General features: G+C 41.5%; 2 protein-coding genes across 9 annotated transcripts; both read left to right on the top strand.

The window, feature by feature from the left end:
* The first annotated feature begins 3374 nt into the window (after nucleotides 1–3374).
* Nucleotides 3375–9513, top strand: paqr5b (progestin and adipoQ receptor family member Vb). Of its 3 annotated transcripts, none has more exons than XM_047042704.1 (8): nucleotides 3375–3518; nucleotides 3801–3928; nucleotides 5871–6076; nucleotides 6719–6845; nucleotides 7092–7136; nucleotides 7880–7970; nucleotides 8225–8372; nucleotides 8550–9513. In XM_047042704.1, exons 1-8 carry the CDS (start codon nucleotides 3465–3467, stop codon nucleotides 8810–8812), a joined length of 1062 nt encoding a protein of 353 aa, XP_046898660.1. In that variant the 5' UTR covers nucleotides 3375–3464; the 3' UTR covers nucleotides 8813–9513. The 3 variants fall into 3 exon arrangements, with proteins under 3 accessions (XP_046898660.1, XP_046898661.1, XP_046898662.1); XM_047042705.1 differs by having other exon boundaries at nucleotides 3377–3518; nucleotides 8228–8372; XM_047042706.1 differs by lacking the exon at nucleotides 3375–3518 and having other exon boundaries at nucleotides 3807–3928; nucleotides 5911–6076.
* A 478-nt stretch (nucleotides 9514–9991) lies between these two features.
* Nucleotides 9992–19565, top strand: LOC124482223 (kinesin-like protein KIF23). 6 transcript variants are annotated; one of them, XM_047042680.1, is made up of 24 exons: nucleotides 9992–10101; nucleotides 10611–10677; nucleotides 10789–10917; nucleotides 11013–11118; nucleotides 11219–11355; nucleotides 11479–11591; nucleotides 11801–11971; nucleotides 12252–12293; nucleotides 12758–12870; nucleotides 12952–13073; nucleotides 13343–13445; nucleotides 13545–13624; nucleotides 13721–13840; nucleotides 14037–14196; nucleotides 14667–14828; nucleotides 15004–15170; nucleotides 15334–15507; nucleotides 15839–16030; nucleotides 16275–16568; nucleotides 17439–17672; nucleotides 18162–18250; nucleotides 18597–18681; nucleotides 18819–18859; nucleotides 19022–19565. In XM_047042680.1, exons 1-24 carry the CDS (start codon nucleotides 10088–10090, stop codon nucleotides 19035–19037), a joined length of 2931 nt encoding a protein of 976 aa, XP_046898636.1. In that variant the 5' UTR covers nucleotides 9992–10087; the 3' UTR covers nucleotides 19038–19565. The 6 variants fall into 6 exon arrangements, with proteins under 6 accessions (XP_046898636.1, XP_046898637.1, XP_046898639.1 ...); XM_047042681.1 differs by lacking the exon at nucleotides 12252–12293; XM_047042683.1 differs by lacking the exon at nucleotides 16275–16568.
* The last annotated feature ends 865 nt before the right edge of the window (nucleotides 19566–20430 follow it).

The raw sequence follows: 20430 nt of genomic DNA, 5'->3' as shown, positions 1-20430 counted from the left end.
GACCCCCTTAAACAAACACAAGAAAAACAACAATCTCTCCATGTTATTTACAGATGTTGATGTCCTAAACCAGAAACGTAATTGCGTAACATAATTTAATTTGTTAACATGACAAGTGAGAGGGATGGTAAAGTGAAAAGGTGATAATAAAGGGAGTGGGAGAGAGAGCACCCTAAGATGCCTATCTATCATGAATAATGTATCAGGGCTGCCAGAGACCTGGAGCGTCTGCCACTAACCCCTCACTCAGAAACACACTCCCAGAACCCTGGCAACATAGCCAGGAGGGTACCGGGGGGATACTGGAGGACCTTTAAACAGCAGCTTGTCATCAGCCCAACCCTCAACTCTCAGCCCCTTACCCACTTACCTGTGGTCACATTGGCACCAATGGTATTACAGTCAACCCTATTCCATAACATTTGGCAGGCACTCATTCAAAGCAATAGGCATCAAGTTCATAATGTATCTAAAGACATTAGGATCTCTTGGGCATTGAACTCGTTGACCTCAGAACTGCGGTGCATACATCAAAGTGAGCCGTTCCCAGCTACCTCCAGAGGCTTTCATAATGAATGCTGTGTAAGAAGCTACTTTGAGGTTATGCTGATGTTACACAAATACTGGTGAGAGCGCTTTTTGCTTGCAGGATAAGGTGGGGGACCTTGGGTATTTTCTTATTAACAGTCAGAGCAAACTACAGTATGCACAACGCTTTCCCTCTGTAAGTGGCTATGGTGGTTCTCAATTGATTGGGTTGGAGTTAATCTCTAATTACCCATTAGTTGTACACTAAATTGTACACTAAACATGCTTGCAAACCTTTTACTGATTTAGCGTCCTCTTAAGACCTTATTGAAAGTTTTCTGGGACAAGCACAAAGATTTATTAAAATGTGTAATCGGCTAGTCAAGTAAGAATCTCAAATAAACCTAAAACTTTAAAGCTATGACTCTAATTCAACATTTTACCACCCAAAAAATCTTTACCCATTTTCACACATGAACATTCTATAATGGACACCACTGAAAAGTTGTATTTTTTTTTAAGGAAAACACTGACATCTTGTGATAAAAAGTGGTATTGTATAGAAATGTGAAGGCAAATTTGATATACGTCTCTGACTGCAAAATTTAACAAAATGTAATTTTCCATTTTTTGTTTTATCAATGTCCTTTTTTCATTGTATTTGAAAAGGATCACAACTACAACTAATAGGATGGAAGGTAAACCTGCACCCTGGTCTGAAGTCCCGAGCCCAAAAGCAAGGTTTCCTTGTTCCAAAGCCTTTCTCATTCCTTTCCAAGGATCTTGCTGTACTTTGTCATATATGCAATTTAGACATTTCCTTTGATCCACTCTAGTCTCCCAGACCCTGCCACTGCAAAACATACCCACAATGCTGCCACCACCATGTTTAACTATAGGGATGCTATATCAGCCAGGGGACATCATTGCCTGGATTCCCCCAGATGTGGTGCTTGGATATCCGACCAAATCCTTACATTTTGGTTTCATCAGACATATAATCTTGTTTGACTGTGATGATTTTGGCAAACTCCATGCAGTCTGTCATGTGCCTTTAAGTGAGGAGGGGCTCTCCTCAGGCCACTGTGTTCTAATATTGAACTTAATAGAAAGAGTATTCAAATCTAGAAGAGTTGAAATGGAGAAGGGTTCGTTCATACAGCTCTGTAGGGAGACCTGCCACTGTTTCTCCGTATCTACTCTTTTTTCTAAACCCTGACATTACAACCAAAAGGTACAATTACCCACAATCAATCTATGAGTAAGGAGAGTACAGTTTTACTGACACATACAGACTTCAACAATACGTTTTTTTGCCACATCTTTGTACCATTTGCACTTCAGTTCCATTTCTTTTACTTATTGTATTTGACAGCACACACTATGTTTATTGTTGCCCACAATGTGCTTTTCTGGTTATCCACCTATTCAAAATGGGATATACATTGTTGGTTTATTTATGGGTCTAGGCAGGGTTTAAAAAATTAAACTCCAGTCTTGAAAGATTGAACTCTGGTTTGCAGATTGACATATTAACACAAAGTACTGTCACACAGCCAAGGCAAGCAAAACAAGTAGCAATGAGCAAAGCATAAGCCACATGAGGCCCAACATGTATCAGGTTCAGTATCTAGAAGTGCATCCAGGCCCAGTTTTAAATCTGTTCATGGACATTGCTGCAAAGCAAAGGGCAGGGTGTCCTTTTCATTCATACTTTTTTTGGCCACTATACATACTACAGAGACCAGAGATTTGGATGGCTTTGGATTGTCTTTGTTGACCTTTGCCTTGAGTTAATCTGCACGTATTTGTAGTCTCTGAGATTATAAATTAACAGTACATTCTGTGCAAGACAAACATAAAAAAATACCTAACCTAACTCAACATAACTTTGTTTGTTGCATTTAACATATTCGTATTGTGTACAGTGTGTCCACTTTAGAGTCTGTGACCAAATAATTTGATATAAACCATTTACAAGCCACACAGTCTTTTTCATGAAATTATTTTACGTTTTTTTATAGAACAAATACAAAGCACACAAAAAATCTTATTGAATGTTAAAGCCTGAATTTGTGTCCCCATTACAATTTTTCTATAGTCAAAGGAATTGCATTTATTGTCTTAAGAATTTGGACAAACTCAATGTTTACTCAGCTACCTAACTTCTTCTCTCTGGGTGTGACACAGATTTTTTCTAGGGTTGAATGAAGGGAATGAGAGAATAGAATGATAGAAATGTAATTTTTAACTACCAGTGCAATTCACACCCTTAATGCACTGTAATCCCTGTTTTGTTTGTGTTCAAGAGTAGCATGTTCATGATAAACCACTTGTAGCTCTTGTGTGTCAACTGTCTGTGAGCTAAAAATGTGATTCTGCTTACAACAATTGATGTCACTTGCAGCTGCCTGGTGAATCTGACTGTGATTTCACACCCAAAACCTGCTTGACTTGCTGAGTTTGTTACGCGCAAAGTCTCGCATAATCTCTGTATGTGTAAGAGTGAGTGAGAGAGAGAGAGAGAGAGGGAGGGAGGGAGGGAGGGAGGGAGGGGGGGAGGGAGGGAGGGGGAGGGAGAGGGAGAGAGGGAGAGAGGGAGAGAGGGAGAGAGGGAGAGAGAGGGAGAGAGAGGAGAGAGAGAGAGAGAGAGAGGAGAGAGAGAGAGAGAGAGAGAGAGAGAGAGAGAGAGAGAGAGAGAGAGAGAGAGAGAGAGAGAGAGAGAGAGAGAGAGAGAGAGAGAGACACAGACACAGACACAGACACAGACACAGACACAGACACAGACACAGGTGAACTGGATATTCTGGATGGGTGGTAGGCTAGATGGGAGGGACCTACTGCAATACAGCAACAACAACTTCATAAAGAGTGGAGCTTCTTCCAAGCCACTTCATTGAGACAGTCAAAACCCCAGCTCTGTCTTCCCTGAAACCATGCTCAGCCTGATCAAACTACCCCGAGTCTTCACCATCAACCAAGTACCCAAAGTAAGTTTACTCATTGCTCACTGGAGCTAATATGTAATTTCTACTGACACTTCTCAGGTTTTTCGTTTCGTTGGACGAATGAATAGTGGGCTCAAGTTGGTTGTTGACTTAAGTACAAACATTATTAAAGACTCACCAGGGGAAGAATTTATTTGAAAGGTGATTTTGTAAATTGCTCTCATATTTTATTAGACTGCAATCCAATGTTTTCCATCTAAATTGGAATGAAATTGTAAAGGGAATGTACAATTATTTGAATAAAATGGAGTTGATTGTTTCTAGGTGTTCCATGAGGACAGCATCATCTCTGGCTATCGCCACCCACGCAGCTCGGCAACTGATTGCATCCTGAGCCTCTTCCAGCTGACCAATGAGACGCTCAACATATGGACCCACTTCCTTCCTACCTGGTATAGTCAAAATATATACGTTGTCACACTTTTCAATTTTTACATTCTCTGCTTTCAAATATTTGTACAAATAATTTTAAATATCAATAACATGACTAGGTCCTTGCTTTAAAAAAATGGCATAGACTGTTTCAAAATGACATTATCACAGATAAGAAACAACTTACCTCACAGCGGGGTACGTTCACACACATCAAGGGTAAAGTTTGACTTGAGTCAAGCTTTTAAGGGATCCGCAGAAAGGCCTATTCACATTGTAATTGATATATGTGACGGCGAGGGAATATTTGCATTCATTTAACAGAACAAAGTTTTGTCCAAATGTTTGTGTATCTAATGTTCGTGTTTGGCAAATGCTAGGTCTGTTGAAGCACAGTATATTAAGTGAAATATGAACTGTCTTTACAGATATCTTGATTGTTCTAGTATCATCTTGGTTTAATACAAACCAGGTTTCTGGTTCAGAATACAAACAAACAAACAAAACAATTACTCAGTCATAGCCAAGCCCACATACCTCTAGCATTCCAACGCATCCATCAATGACAAAAATGTTGACAGCGATTTAAGATGAACATTTTAACGAGGAACTTTAGCATATTAATAGAAACAAATATATCTTACTGCAGAGATATCTAAAAAAGCCTGAATACACATTCTGCAATGTTTTTTATAGTGTCTCAAAGACATACAACCATCTAAAACAAGCCTACAGGCATTTTAAAAATCATACCTGAAAGCTGTCTAGCATGGTGCACGCCCTACTGTCAACAGAGAATCCTGATCTTACCCGAAACTGCAAACCCTCCACACCTAACATCCACAGAAATTCGAACAACATCAGCACCTGTTGCAGCTTTCTTTGTGGTCAGCATCTCATATGGTACAAATGTCAACGTGGTGTCAATACTTTTCTCTCAGATATGACTTCGTTGAGAGAGAACAGATATATAGTATCAGCTATGTAAACAAATGTGACCGAAAAGAACCAGTCCTAGGTCTTTTTAGCAACCATGGTGCCCATGTTTGTTGATGATGGCAGAAAGAAGGTGAGGAGGTGTATGATGAGACTGGGGCCTTGGTGCTAGTGGGAACTGCTCCCCATAGACCTGCCTCACTTCCCCCACAGTTGACATGGTCTGCTGTGGCTGCCTTATATTCCACAGAGGCTTTCTGTGTGTCTGTGTGAGTGTGTGAGTGTGAGTACCTGCCTTTTTGTCCATGTGTGTGTGTTTGAACATGTGTGTGTGCATGTGTTTATGCGTGTTTCCATGTGTGTGGACTGGGGTCTGGTGAGGAACTCAGGGCTACAAGTCAACGTTAATGAGCTCTGCTTACATCTCTCAAATGAGTTGACACAAATAATCAACAACTGGGTGCAGTGATGGAGAGAAGCACAAATAAGGTTCATTTGTTAATGAGGTGTGGAGAGACATGGAAAGCCAGCTCGTTACCTATATAAATGTGTGTTTAAGGGCCAAGCCCCAGCCACTGTGATAAGGTGACTTCACTTATTGTGTGCCCTGTAGTACACTCTTATATAACTCCACAGTCGGTGACTGAAGAGACATGTAGTGGTCTTTTAGAACAACACAACCAAGCCAGTTTGTTTTACTTCTCAAATTTTGAAATGACTTGCCTTGCACAATAAGGAGCCATTATCCTGCTGCTACACTATCAGGGATTTGGTGTGCAGAGAGTTGTGAGTCAGATTAGCTTGAATACTGCCAGAGAGGCATGCATCCCACAATTGCACCCAGATGTAGTTTGGCATTTATCAATTGGCATTCTGTGGCATTTTTGCTACCTGCTGTAGCATTATGTACCATGTAATGGGACACAAAACATCTGAGTAACATACATATGCCAATGTTAGTGTCACACCGGGATGAGCTACTGTATACTTAGGTGTAACAGCGACTCCTGTGTGTCTTGTTGGTAGGTACTTCCTGGGGAAGTTGCTGATGGTGCTTTTGATGCAGGACGTGTGGGAGGACTCGTTCACCTGGCCCCTCCTGGTCTTCCTGGTGTCGTGCTGTGTGTACCCGCTAGCGTCCAGCTGCGCTCACACCTTCAGCTCTATGTCCACACGTGCCCGCCATGTCTGCTTTTTTTTCGACTATGGAGCACTGAGTTTGTACAGTCTAGGTGAGTGGACAGAAACTAGCAGATGTAACATTTATAACCATCAGCTAATATCTTATGCATCTCTCGTTTTGTGTTCGAATTCAATAGTTTCATATTTCAGAAACTTGTCAAGTTTGATTTGGGAATTGATCACCAAACACTTCTTTAAAATAACATACTTATATGGTAAGGGGTAAAAATGGCCAGTACATTTAAAGACACTTCCAGAAGATTTCCTGAAAATTCCTTCATCAATTGTGGACCTCAAAAGCAAAGTATGTTAAAGATGTACTACAATATCTTTTCTAACAGTGAATGGACATTTTAGTTATAAAATAGGCTTTGAAAGGTAATTTGAGAGTGGCACATTTCTAGGGAATCAGTCTGAAGAAGAACTAAATGATGTGTGTGCTTCCATCACATGAGTAGTTCACTTGTACATTACATGGACACCCATGTTTCACACCTCAAACTCCACTATAAGTGTGAGTGTGATAAGGGCACTTGACTAATTCACCAGTTGATATGGATGTCTGCATAGGTGTGCATTTTGGACATATACGTGTAGCATGTTTTTGCTGGTGTGTTCTGTAACAGAGGTGTTCTTGTGTGTGCTAAATATGTGTTTTCATTTGTATCACACACATCTTTGTTTCGTCACAGGTTCTGCCGTCACCTACTCTGCCTATGTCATCCCTGATAAGTGGGTGAAAAGCACATTCCACCAATACTTCCTTTTCTTCGCTGTCATTAACACTGTTGTCTGCACTTGCTTAGCCTGTTATTCAAGGTAAGGATACTTTTTGGGGGAAAGAGTGTTAATACAATTTATTTGTCACTTGTGTGGGTTTGGGGGATGTATGGAAATAAATAAACTAAGGATGTAATATATTTATTGAGTCTATGACACACAAATGTGGAAAGACTGTATATAAGGTTTTCCAACGTGTCTATGTTACATCAAGCCTCATATACTAGTGTTTTGGTATGGCTGTCTGAATATGCAAGTCTCACTCTTCGCTTCTCTCTCTCTAAGGCTTGGCCTGACATTTTTACAAAGTAACCATGACAGCGTAAAAAGGTAAACTTGTGTTTGTGCTTTCCAAAAATTGCCTTTGAAACTAACAACATTGAGTTAAAAATATCCTTCTTCTAGATATTTCCCTAACTTTCCCAATTTCCCAGATCAAAACATGACTGTGACCACCACCATCTTTGTAGTGTACATTTGAGTAAACCACAAACCGGGAATTCATTCAATACTGTGGCTGTTAGCTGGACAAAGAAAAAACAACCTGGCGTGCATTGCATGTTGTTAGTAACATGTTGCTAGCAACAAAAAGTCTATACTCCTAACCAAAGAGGGAGTTGACTGAATTCACACTTATTGTAGGCTGATATTTATTTGAGTGACACTCAGATGAAAATCTAGTTTTGCTAATCAGAGTCTGTAGATGGCTCAGCAGGTGCAATTGTGTGAAGGTTGTGTGACAGGTCAGGAATGTGTGTGAGTGAGTGATTCAACTTAAGGTAATGCAGTATGCAGGGGACCATAACAATATGTGTAACTTGTATATTAGTGAAACAGGGTGTAACCTGGTGTTGTCATCTCAGCCTTAAAATTGATTGAAATATCTGTGGAATGCGGAACTTGATCCAAGTGCTGTGTCAAACATAAAATCTCACAATATTTTTCAAGTTTGACAGGTACCATGCCACACATAATTCTACTGATTTAAAATCTGTTTTGCTGGTGTCTACGATTTATTGTATACCTGTATTTTCCTAATTAGATAGATAATTATTAAATTGTCTGTGTTCCAGATTCACAGAAAGTCCAAAGTTTGGAAAAGGTTTTCGTATTATTGCCTTTGCCTACCCCTACATGTTTGACAACATTCCACTCTTTTACAGGGTAGGTCTTCTAGATCATCTTTTATATCATATCATACTTTGTTCAACAGCGCAAACCTTAATCCTACAAATCAATAAAAGTTTACTTTATTTGGACTGTCTAATATAGCCCACTACATTTTTCATTAAGTGTGCCAAAGTAGGATTCTATATAAAATTATTCTGCATTAAAGTTGTAGTGAGCAGCTACATGCTTGCCACAAACCTATGAGTTTAGTAGTACCCAAAGCTAATTCATTTACATTTATTTGCCAGCAGATCTTTTTGTGTACAGGTGAAAGCTGCACAACCAATGACACCAATCCTCTGCATTTACGTCACATTGCTCTAGCCTTCCTTACTGCCTTTCTCTTTGCCACACATCTACCAGAGCGCCTGGCCCCTGGCAGTTTTGATTACATAGGTGAGCACAGTCACCTTGCACTATGGAGAACATTGGCAACACAGCATCCTCCACATTTGTTCATCCACATAATTCATCTTTGCTGTGAGCCATTGATTGTTTCTGTCTGCATTGCCACATTCTTCCCTCCACTGTACTGCAGCTGAACTAACCACTGTCCTATTGTGCCCTCTAAAGGCCACAGCCACCAATTGTTTCATGTGTGTGGCATTATTGGCACCCACTTCCAGATGGAGGCGATTGAGCAGGACATGATGGCGAGACGGGACTGGCTCCTCACACACTCCCTGCCCATCACCTTCGCTAACACGATGGGAGCGGCACTGATGTGTGTAGTTCTTAGTCTTCTAATCATTTTCCTCTTCAGTCTACCTCTGTGGTCATCTGCACAAGGGAGAAAGATATGTGATAATGACATGAAGTCATGTTGCCACTCCTAACTTTAACAATTGACTTTTAAAGGGTTAAAGGGTTATTCTTTTCCATCTTCAAAAGCCCTTGTCATTTTAGAATAGGCTGTCATGGGTGGACTTTGGGTGAGCTATGGGGGCTGTGAACCTCCATGGCTTGACACAGCATGGAGTCTTTTTTCATAGGAGTTGAGTTGTTACTTTACAATGGACTGGTGATCCATCCACAGTTCATAATCCATAGGCATTTTAAACAGTTCCACAAAGGACAATGGCACAGTTTACATTGAAAAAATAGTGCCAAAAGAAGAGGATCCAACCTGAGGGAACATCCATATGTTCTACACATATTCTGACAAGAGCTACAGCTATTAAATTGCTGATGAATGATGAAGGATAAAACATTGTAGCAGATTTACTCAATGATGGGTACACACAGGCTTTTCTTTCCTCAGTTTTGTTGTGTACCATGAAGAGAACATGTGGCTGGAAAACAGATACTTTAAAGTGGGTGATAAATGCAAAATATGTCCTTTGACAGGAAATATGTATTACCACATGTGTATTCTGTATGTATATTCCGTTTATTTATGAAACCAAATGTATTGTGCAATTACAAACCGTGGATCTCACACTACATGGGGAGACTGAATTGGGAGCATTGTCATGGACTGCTGTCTTTGTATTTAATAGCTTGTGTATATGTATAAAATAAAAATATTTAATTTGCATGAAAGGTACCCATTTAATACAGATATTTATTAAGTATTTTTGTACAATAAATATGATAAAAGAAACGTTTTGTTTTATAAACAAACAACAATAGCCTATGCTTAATTTGTGTTGAACTATTAGTTCACATTCAAAGAGGAACATTTACTTTAACAATTTAGGCCCTACGTATTCCTTAATTATTGTAGTCTGGGTCATCAATATCTTAACTTTGAATTAATCTCCTTTGGGCTGATATGGCTAATATTAGTCTACCATTATAAACTCCTGACATGAGCGTAGGTTATAGATTAAATCTAGGCCTATGAACCAACATTAGGATTATACAGTTACATTTAAGATTTTGAGAGAATTCTGTGGAAAAATTAGCTAACAGATCTCAAGTGCTCCCCTGGAGTCTACACAGTAAATTGGGGCGGGACGTCAACGTTTTGTCAGAGATTTTATTGGTTTAAAGACAAAACCGGAAACAGACGTTTTACGAGAGGGAATTTTCAAATATAGAAGGGCCGCTCAGCCGAGTTCAGTTCACTGTCTGGTAACATAAACAACACAATATAGCTGCCCTACACAATGCAGAGACCAACGTGAGTATAAATATATGTATTTGTTTCATAGTTTACAATTACTGAATCCTTATACACTGAAAGGATTGTTGCATGCTCGACAGTTACCTGATTGATGACGTAGCATGCCACTTGCATTCAACAACAACGCTACTGTACCGTGTAGCTAGCATTAATATTAGTCTTAGCAGTAGCAGAAGCGAGTGGCTTTTATTGAAATGTCGTCTCTGGAGAAATTGTATTGCAATAATGAATTGCTTGCCATCATTTATACGTAACATTTGATAATTTAAATTTGATAAAATATCTACAGATTAGATATGCTAAACGTTCAGTACAGTAGTTAGCTAGCAAGCTAGAGCTTGATTTGTTTAATTACTTGGAATGCAGTCACAGCTGATATGATCTCCTAGCACCTGCTTGGTATATTTTAATAAACTCTTGGTGTTGTGTGTAGCTGGCCAGCAATTATCAACCTATCCATTATACTTGCTATTGCTGTACTCTCAATCCATTTCTTTACTTGACAGAAAAGGAAAAACTCCTCGGAGGCCAGTCCCAAAGAAAACGTCAAACACACAGAAAGACCCGGTTGGAGTAAGTTGGCTGCCATGCTAACTACCCTTTCCAAATAAGACTGAACACCACCTACCATGTCAAACATTAGATACTACATTAATTTGTGGGGTGCATTTTCTCTGTGTTTAGGTGTACTGTCGTATACGTCCATTGGGAGCAGAGGATGAGGAGTGTTCTATAGAAATGATTAGCAGCTCTACTATTCAGCTGCATGCTCCTGATGGCCTTAAAGCTAACCGCAATGGAGAATACAAAGAGGTAAGAGTGTAAAATACATCTAACAACATGTTTGCCTGGGATGGAAGACAAATTGGCTAAGAAATTGCAGTACACATTTCTCTTTTGGCTTTCAGACTCAATACTCGTTCAAGAAGGTTTTTGGAATCCAGACAACCCAAAACGAGTTGTTTAAAGATATTGCCAAACCACTAGTGGAGGATCTCATTCATTGTAAAAATGGTAGGTGAGCGAAAACAACCCATTTGTAAAAGCGCCAAAGTACACTTCGCTATTTGTTTGGTTGCGATACTACTGAAGAGTTTTCCTCTGTTGCTATTAGGTCTGCTGTTCACATATGGTGTCACAGGAAGTGGAAAGACCTTTACCATGACCGGATCACCTGGAGAAGGTGGACTCCTCCCTCGCTCACTGGACATGCTTTTCAACAGCATCAGCCCTTTTCAGGCTAAGAGATATGTAAGAAACAAGAGTTCTAATACAATCTGCACTTGAATAGTATGGGTTTAGTGTATTCACGTCTTCATAAGAAGGAACCTGTAATAGGATTGTTTAGAACGGTGAACATTTTCTGTTTTTCAGGTCTTCAGGACAGATGACAAGAATGGGATGGAGATCCAGAACCAAGTTGATGCACTTCTTGAGAGGCAGAAGAGAGAGAGTCAACTGTCTGTGCCGAAGACTCCTTCCTCAAAGTATGTATTTCTTGAACCACGTCAAATACAAATAAATGAATCTGGCAACACCTTTTTCATATTTCTCAGTTCATGTTCTGTAATGTAAAGATCAGGTTATTAAGGAATGTTATTGTTTTATTCTTTCTACTAGTTATTGCTCACTAAAATACTTTGGTGTGTCTTTACCTGTTAAAGTGGACTACCATTGTCTAAATAATCTCTTTTAGACAAAAACCAGACCCAGAGTGTGCAGACATGATAGACCCAGAGGAGGCCTGCAGGTCTGAGGGAGTGGATGAGGACAGCTGTTACAGTGTGTTTGTGTCCTACATTGAAATATACAACAACTACATTTATGATCTACTGGAGGAGGTGCCCTATGACCCTATTAGACCCAAGTAAGTCAAATGCTCTTTTCCATAATTCCAATTTAGCTATGATGGGCTTCGTTGAAGGTATTTCAATAGAATGACCCTGTTAAGTGGCGATTTGAGTCTGCTACAGTAAATTCTTGCGTGGTCCTTTTCTTTGATGAGCATATTTGTCTGTGTGACCGTCACTGTGAAAGTGGAGGTGAATTATTGTAGTTTTTTTCCGTAGTGCATGTCGGTCTTCATTTCTTGGAGGTCTAGGCCTTTGTGCTATACATCAGAGATTTACATGTTTTGTTTTCATTAGGTGGCTGGGTGGAGGCACACCTGTGCGGAACACTGAGTTTGTGTATGTTACCAGTGTATACAATATGCCCCCCTTACTCCTCCCTCTTCTCGCTAGTAACTGGGTAGTACATGTAGTCTCATGTTTTCCTGTCATCCCTTCCCCATACCCTCCTAATCAAACTCCCTGCTTATGGCATGAGTTGTAGTAAGGAGACTTTCGTCCCCATTGCCTTCTCATTAGAGGTAGTTGCTTTGGGGCTTGTGTGAGCAGTGTGATTGGCTCTGCGTGGTTTGTCTTTGACACAAATCAGGCTCAAGCTTCCCGGAATGGCTCAAACTTGTGCGTCCTGCCTCTGATTAATGCTGTATATACTGTAAATGACATGCAGACTCATCTCTACCCGTTTAGTTGATTTCATTCACTGTCATTGCAGTTTAGTTGGATTCATCTTGGTTGGCCATCATTATGAACAATTGGTGCTTGATTTGAGTCTTTCTATGCCTAACCTTTCTATCTTGTATCAGACCACCACAGTCTAAGATTCTTCGTGAGGATCAGAATCACAACATGTATGTGGCTGGATGTACAGAGGTGGAGGTGAAGTCCACTGAAGAAGCCTTTGAAGTGTTTTGGCGGGGTGAGTGAAACATTTACTCTGGAGAAGGCCATCGTTTACGATCTTTGATTACCTGATTTACATGTCTGTGCTTGGATCCAGGTCAAAAGAAAAGGAGGATAGCAAACACTCAGCTGAACCGCGAGTCGAGTCGGTCCCACAGTGTGTTCATAGTCAAACTAGCCCAGGCGCCGTTGGATGCGGACGGGGACTACATTCTACAGGTAAGAAACAACCTTGATATTGGTGTTAGTGTTAATATAAGTGAAGTCTCTCCATGTAGGCACCTGAATCTATATCATGCTTTGAGAATCATGCAGATATTGCCTGCCCAGTCAAGAGTGCTTATTAGCTTGGTTTCAAAGGGCAAAATATACAGAGCACCCTTTTGAAGCAAACTCCTGCTGTGTAAAGGGGCTAATAATGATACGGTTACTCATTAAAGAAAAAAGCTGAGCAATTTATATGAATCGATCGTGTGTTTGTTTTATAGGATAAAAACCAGGTGACTGTGAGCCAGCTGTGTTTGGTGGACCTGGCTGGGAGCGAGCGCACCAGTAGGACCAGAGCAGAGGGCAGCCGCCTCAGAGAAGCAGGTGACGTCCGGAACCAAGACCACTCTGATATTCCCAGGATTTTTCTTTTGTTTCCATGTGACCAGTACTAAGTTTGTACATGCCGGGTGTCTTCCCCAGGCAACATAAACCAGTCCCTGATGACGCTGCGCACATGTATGGAGGTTCTACGAGAGAACCAGATGTGTGGGACAAACAAGGTCTGTAAAATTTCTTTCAGTTTCACTTTATGTATTTGTTTTTAAGAACCTCCCCAGTGTACTTGTAGTGACGATGTAACTTATTTTCTGTTGCAGATGGTACCTTACAGAGACTCCAAGGTAACTCATTTGTTCAAGAACTACTTTGACGGTGAAGGCAAAGTCAGAATGGTGGTGTGTGTCAACCCAAAAGCTGATGATTATGAAGAAACTGTGGTATGTTTTGTGGACCATTTTTTCTCCTTCTTTTATTTGGTCAGATACTTAGTTATTGAAACTTTAGACACTGATAAAATGTGTTGGGATGTATGTGAGCAATAATGTTAGACTAGCACGCAATCAACAATCATTTATGGACATTTTGTGCATGCGTGTAAGCACGTCCTACCCATCCTTACCTCTGTGTTCACAGCTGGTGATGCGCTTTGCGGAGATGACCCAGGAGGTGGAGGTGGCCCGGCCTGTGGACCGGCCCATCTGCAGCCTGGCGGCGGGCCGCAGACACAGGAACCAGGCCTCCAGGGATGAGCTGACCCAGCACCTGGAGGAACATGGGGGACCCAGCAACATCGGTATTGCACACAATTTATATCTGACTGTGAAATTTGAATATTAACTATGTTTTATATAACATTCCAACGATCACTGAAAACCTGGAAATAAAATGTCCAGGCCTTGAAAAGTCAGGGTTTCCCGCAGCACTTTTTAGTTAAGGCGGCCGCCTAAGCAACACAGGCCTGTCCCCTAACTATGTCGTTTTTAATAGCGACGTCTGCCGTTGTCCTGTTTTCTCCCTTCCATTCCAAACCGTGACCAACACCTGTCTCCCTTCTCTGCAGAACGCATTGCCCACTCCTCCGGCAAACCCCACCCTACCACCTTAACTAACACATTTTCTGTGGGAAACCCTGAAAGTCGAGGCAATTGTTTTTATGAAACAACTTTTAATTTGCACACAGATATATTAACAAACCCCCTTGCCCCCCAGAAGAATAGAACAGAAAGAATAAACCTGTCATGTTCTCCTTCCGCTTTGGCTAAGATGACCCAGGGCTATTGAACCACCTCCTGGACAGTCTTCCACCATTGCCCTCCATTGATGTGGTGGACCCCACAGACGAACACACCATGCCCCGCCTCATCGAGGCGCTGGAGAGGAGACACCGCATCCGCCAGATGATGACCGAGCAGTACTCCAAGACTGGTGAAGAACCATGCATGCATGCATCACACATCCATGACCTGAAGGAGGGACAGGGAACTGGACACGGACAACCATTTGTCATTGCCAGCTGCTATCAAGATGAGGAAATTCGGCACTTGCATAAACATTCACATTTATACCAAGTTAGGTTTAATAACAAACCTCTCTTCCACAGCCAACAAACTCAAATCCATGCTGCTGGAGTTTGATGGCAACCTCATGTCCAAGGATAACTTTATCCAAGACCAGAGGGTGAAGCTGGGGGAGAAAGAAAAAGTCATCTCTAACCAGAAGACTGAGATTGAACGTCTGGAGAAAAAATCTAAAATGCTGGAATACAAGGTACCTAAAGCAGTAGTGAGGTTTTATAGACTTATATTGCGTATGTCTGAACAGTCGATTTACTTAAAGCTTGATTAGATAAATTATTTTAGGCAGGTTCAACAGGTTCACTTGACGTGATGTCATGGAAATCGTGGCATTAACTAATCCTTTTCATCCTCAGATTGACATCCTCCAGAAAACCACCAACATCTACGAGGAGGACAAGCGCTCCTTGAAACAGGAGCTGGAGAGCCGGGAGCAGAAGCTGAACAGGGAGCTGTCAGAGAGGAGGCGCATGGAGCAGCGCATGCAGGGCATGGTCACCGACACCAAGCACAAGTGGGAGAAGGAGTGTGTAAGTAGCACCTCAATACCTGGGACGATTGGCTTAGCTGGTTTGAAGGGAGATGGTGTTTTGTGCAACACTTATCTGGTATGAGCACTTTTACAAGTGATGGAACTGGGAGTTTATTGAGATATTGTGGTTTTTTTTTTTCATTTTGCTCAATTGTGATTTAAAGAGTTTTTTTCTTGAATAGTTGGGTCTATAATGGCAAATGAACTGCATTTTAATGGCACTTTTAATGGCACCTCACGGTACATTCAAAGTGCCACAGCTCACAGTGATGGTAATCAGTCACTTGAGCTAATAATAATGTCTTGTTTTGGCCTTCTGCCTACCTCAGGATAGGCGGGTAAACGCCAAGCAGATGGAGTTGCAGAATAAGCTGTGGGTGAAGGACGAGAAGCTCAAGCAGCTCAAGGCCATCGTGACGGAGAGCAACGCCCCAGAGAGACCTGAGAAGCCCCAAAGGCCCTCCCGGGAGAGAGACCGTGCAGCTCCACAGAAGAGGCCTGCCTCGCCAACGCCCCTACCTGTGAGTGACCTCCCTCCTCGCCCCTCGCCCTGTAATGCATCGCATGTCCAAGGTCTATGTGTCCCTCCATTCCAAGCAAATGTGATATCCCAGCGCCACATTTGTCAGTTTTTGGCTGATTTTCAAAATCACACAACGTTACGGCTCTTGTCTATTTTTACAAGCTTTGCATGTACCACATTTGACAGCTTGAGACTTCAACTTGCAGCTTCAATGTCCTACCCCCCCTCGCCATCCCTTACAGGACTCCAGCAAAACGCCCTCCCGCCACCAACACCAGGCAAAGGTCAAAGCAGTTCAGGGCCACCCCCTCCCTTCTTCTTCCACCTCGATTATTGTGTCTGTAGCATCCTGCATCTCTGATTGGGAGCAGAAGATCCCTCTAGAGGCCAGGCAGGGTAGGGAACCCCCCGGGACCCACAGGAACAGTAACTGGACCCCCTACGCCAGCAGCAGTGTGGGCCGCAGGTGCGGCCAGCGCTGGGCCCCCGCCTCTGAGACCCCCTCCTACAAGCTAGACCTAGAGTCAGGCTCAAGGGTCAGTCTATGTGCATGTGATTAGATCTTCTTCATTTGTAGAACTGCATCCGTAGATGTTCAGTAGATCGATCTGATGTGTTTTTATGTGTGCGTCTGTAGATGCCTAACAAATAGATGCAGGATCTGCATAGATCTGCAGTAGCTTTTCCAGATATGCTTGTAGAGTTTGCCTTTTTCCCTTGATCGTGTGTGGCCTGCTGTAGAAAACTCCTTAGGATTTCCTTTAGTTGTAGAACTTGCAGTCTTCCCGTCATTGTGGGTTCATATTAGTGGGTAGCTGCTCCATCTATGAGCTCACTGCAACCTTTGGAACCTGCAACCTTTTGGAAAATGTTTCTGCTTCCTACTAATTCTCTGCTTCCCCTCATTGTTTTACCACTCATTTGTCAACACTGACCAAATCCCCATTTCAGCCTTCAATTTCCAAATGCTGTTGCCTGTGTCAGAGATGGACACTACTTTTGGGTTATGAGCATTCTCAAAACAGTGATTGTTACAGCCTATAAAAATGGGGCATTACTGGGAGAGGTACCAAGGTACCATACCAAAAACATGCAATCTTTCTGGCAATTCAGGTGTAGACATACTGACTGGTACTACCACAATAGACTGACTGATAAATGGCTGTTGAATATCGGTTGACAGATCATTTTTTTTCTTTTGTTTCCAATATCAAACTAAAACCCTTAATTTAAAAAAAAATGCTCAGAACTGTGGTCTTTCAGTAGTGCCGATAATTCAACACTGCACTAACCCTGCCTCATTAACTGAAGAGCTCCTATAACTAACCCCAAAACTCCGCCGCCATTTGTCAATAATTTCCTGGTTTGTTGTCTCTTTTACCGTGCGACCGGGAATTTCACCACAGACGGCGACGCCAGTTCGCCCCCTTCACCGTCGCTCGCACTCAGCGGGTGGGGAGAGATGGGTAGACCACAAACCACCCTCTAATTTGGATTTAGGCACTGTCATGCAGCCAATCATACCCAATGCAATCAAGGTGTCGGCCGCCAGCGAGAAAGCTCTTTCTAAATGCCACAAGTATGTGCTAACACACCAGGAGCTTGCCTCCGATGGGGAGATTGAGACCAAGCTGATCAAGGTAAAGACTGATTGCTGCTTCCGATTTGGGCGCCTATACAATTCTGATTGCTCTTTTTCTTCGACACTGCCGTCAACTTCAGTTGGTTTAGTTTAGAATGTATTAGCATCAATTACCATCTGTCGCGTAACGCGTTTTCAATTGGTTCCTCCAAATCACTGTAACGATGCTAAAGATGCATTAATTGTTGAGCAGTGATGCTTTTTAGAAGTTACAGCTGTGATTAGTTTCAAACAGAAATGAAAGCTGCCTTCTTGGCCTCCGTTAGTGTGGATTTATCAAGACATGGTTCGATAACTAAAGTTCTCTCCTCCAGTTGGAACTGAAGGGACTGCTCTCATTGCAGTGCGTAGGATCGAGTTGCCCATGTTTTTGGTCAATCACCATTGGAAATACTGTCATAGTCTGACATGTCTGCGTATGTTTGAGGGAGCATTCGAGCGCTGGTGTGAAGAAGCGTCTTCTCCTAAAGGTTGTGTGAATCCTCAGGGTGACGTGTTCAGAACGAGAAGCGGAGGCCAGGCTGTGCAGTTCACAGACATTGAAACGCTGACACAGGAGTTCCCATCCACCTCAAGGTACTGCCTTCTGTAGTTCAAAATGAAAAGTATTCTTTCAACATGTATTATATGTACATCGTTTTCCATTGGCCTTTCATGAACAATGTTTGGTTGATGTAAATCATTAACGATTTCAGTGTTTTGGATGGTGTGAGGTCAGTATTTCATGCCATGTCCTTAATGGCATAAAATTGCCATTCGATAACTTGCATCTAGTCTTAAAGACATCTGAGAGGCTTTGTGCTGAACAGTTAGGTGTAACGTCACAGCTCTATGTAAAGTACAGTTCTGTCAAAGTTGTGATCAAATGAAGTGTTGGTCATCACGTACTTGGAAAGTTAACATGGACGATATTCTGATGTAGTCGTAAGAGAAGATCCGGATCAGGGGATGGCCACAGACAGGCAGAGGACCACAGGAGAATGGAGTGGGATGACACTGAGAACGAGGTAAGGTGCAACTCCACAAACAAGAAAAACATGAACACTTGAGTTGTGTGGGACAAAACATGGTAGTTACTTTCATTTTTTGAAAGCCATTGACAGTTTTGGATGCAACCATATTTGAAAAACTCATTCTTTTTTAGGCTCCAGTTGCAAGCACAAGCTCGGCCTACGGCTATCAAAAGTAAGCTCAGCAACTACACGCCTCATTTTAAAAATGAATTTGGTGAATTTGTTTGTATAATAAAAATCCAATATTTCATAGACATTTGGATGTAAAATATGTTGAATATGAACTGGTATCTTGGACCTAATTCCTACTCTATTTATTTTTCATCCAAAACAGACGCCGAAAGCCCTAGGACTTGGAAGGAATGATGAAACAATTTTTTTAAATGGAGGATTACTTTTGTGCATTGGACCAATGACTTGACCTTTGGTCTAAACTGCACCTTTTTACATTTTTGGACGTTGGGCCTTATATTATATTTGATCATGATTGTTCCTGTAAGTGACATTTGTAATTTAGCAACATTGGAATTATGTTCATATGTCCGCATGAACAGAGGGTTAGCATACTAGTCCTCAATGTAGAATCAACATGAACTTTTATCACCCCCTGCACACACACATATGCAAACATAGATTATTTAACAATAAGTTTAGTTGCTTTTTTCCTGAAAGCTCGTTCTTTGATCTTCATGCTTAGTTCATACAATGTGTGTGCGCTTGCCGTTGTGTGTGTGTGTGTACATGACTGGCAAGTGAGATTCATTACTTTTATTAACATAAGAAAATGTTTTTGGTTGTATATAATGGCTTGTACTATTTTTTTCCCCCTCTGTACTCTAGTTATGTAATAGCATTTGTTAAAGTAAATCAATTCAAACTCAAAGTGAATGATTGTTTTGTCTGCCATTTGAGATGTCTTGGAGTTCTTTCAATGTTGTTTTTAAACGCAACACCTTCCCAAAAAGAAAAATAACATTTTAAGAGCATTATCTTGGGGTGACCTTGTCAATGATGACAGCCCTCTGACCCGCCCGTAAAAGAGCAGATATAGTTTGACTGGTGTCCCTGGCGGAAGCCAGCAACACGTTTCTCCTATTTGCCTTAAGTACAGAAACATTTAAGACTACACTAGCCAATCGTGATGCTACAGTGTGTTGAGCTGTCACTAAAGTCTTGTGAACTGAGCAGCACTGACCATCATCGCTCATTGGTCATGTCAATTTCTTCAGTATGTTGCCAAATCAAATGTATTTGTATAGCCCTTTTTACACAAAAGCATGTCACAGAGGGCTTCACATGCGCCCATAGAACTGCCCCTCAACCAACCTAAACCCTCAAGGAAGACAAATCCATTGTTCGGCTTTATAGACCTATAGAAAAGGTAGTGTTGGGATGTCCTGGCTAGCACTGTGTATTCGTTTTAAGAAGAATTTCTGATGTATGTTCTGTCAACATCCACTATGAATAGCAGAGATAAAAGAGACTATTCCTGCAGGTTTTCCTTTTGGTTGTCAGAAATGCTGTATATGAGCTAGATTCCTTATAGTAGTGTCTAGTATACAAACGCTACCCACATATTAAGATAAATAGATTGGATGTATTGTAGTGACATCAGTTTCATTACAGAAGTGAAAAGATCAAATCCAAAATATAAGAAACAGAGAGAATCCGTGCTACAAACTTGAATAACAGCAGGTGGCAGCAGATACCTTTTCAATGTGACTTGGGGACATGATTGGGATT

The sequence above is a fragment of the Hypomesus transpacificus genome, chromosome 19, assembly GCF_021917145.1.
Source record: "Hypomesus transpacificus isolate Combined female chromosome 19, fHypTra1, whole genome shotgun sequence".
In the NCBI taxonomy this organism is placed as follows: Eukaryota; Metazoa; Chordata; class Actinopteri; order Osmeriformes; family Osmeridae; genus Hypomesus; species Hypomesus transpacificus.
This window is presented reverse-complemented; position numbering and strand designations above follow the sequence as displayed.

Excerpts from the sequence above, each read along its gene's own strand:
- paqr5b (XM_047042704.1), top strand. The coding sequence starts at position 3,465 with ATGCTCAGCCTGATCAAACTACCCCGAGTCTTCACCATCAACCAAGTA. Across the intron at positions 6,846-7,091 it reads TGCTTAGCCTGTTATTCAAG|GCTTGGCCTGACATTTTTAC; the intron begins GTAAGGATACTT and ends TCTCTCTCTAAG. Across the intron at positions 8,373-8,549 it reads TGGCAGTTTTGATTACATAG|GCCACAGCCACCAATTGTTT; the intron begins GTGAGCACAGTC and ends TGCCCTCTAAAG.
- LOC124482223 (XM_047042680.1), top strand. Across the intron at positions 13,074-13,342 it reads ACGGGGACTACATTCTACAG|GATAAAAACCAGGTGACTGT; the intron begins GTAAGAAACAAC and ends TTTGTTTTATAG. Across the intron at positions 14,197-14,666 it reads TGGGGGACCCAGCAACATCG|ATGACCCAGGGCTATTGAAC; the intron begins GTATTGCACACA and ends GCTTTGGCTAAG.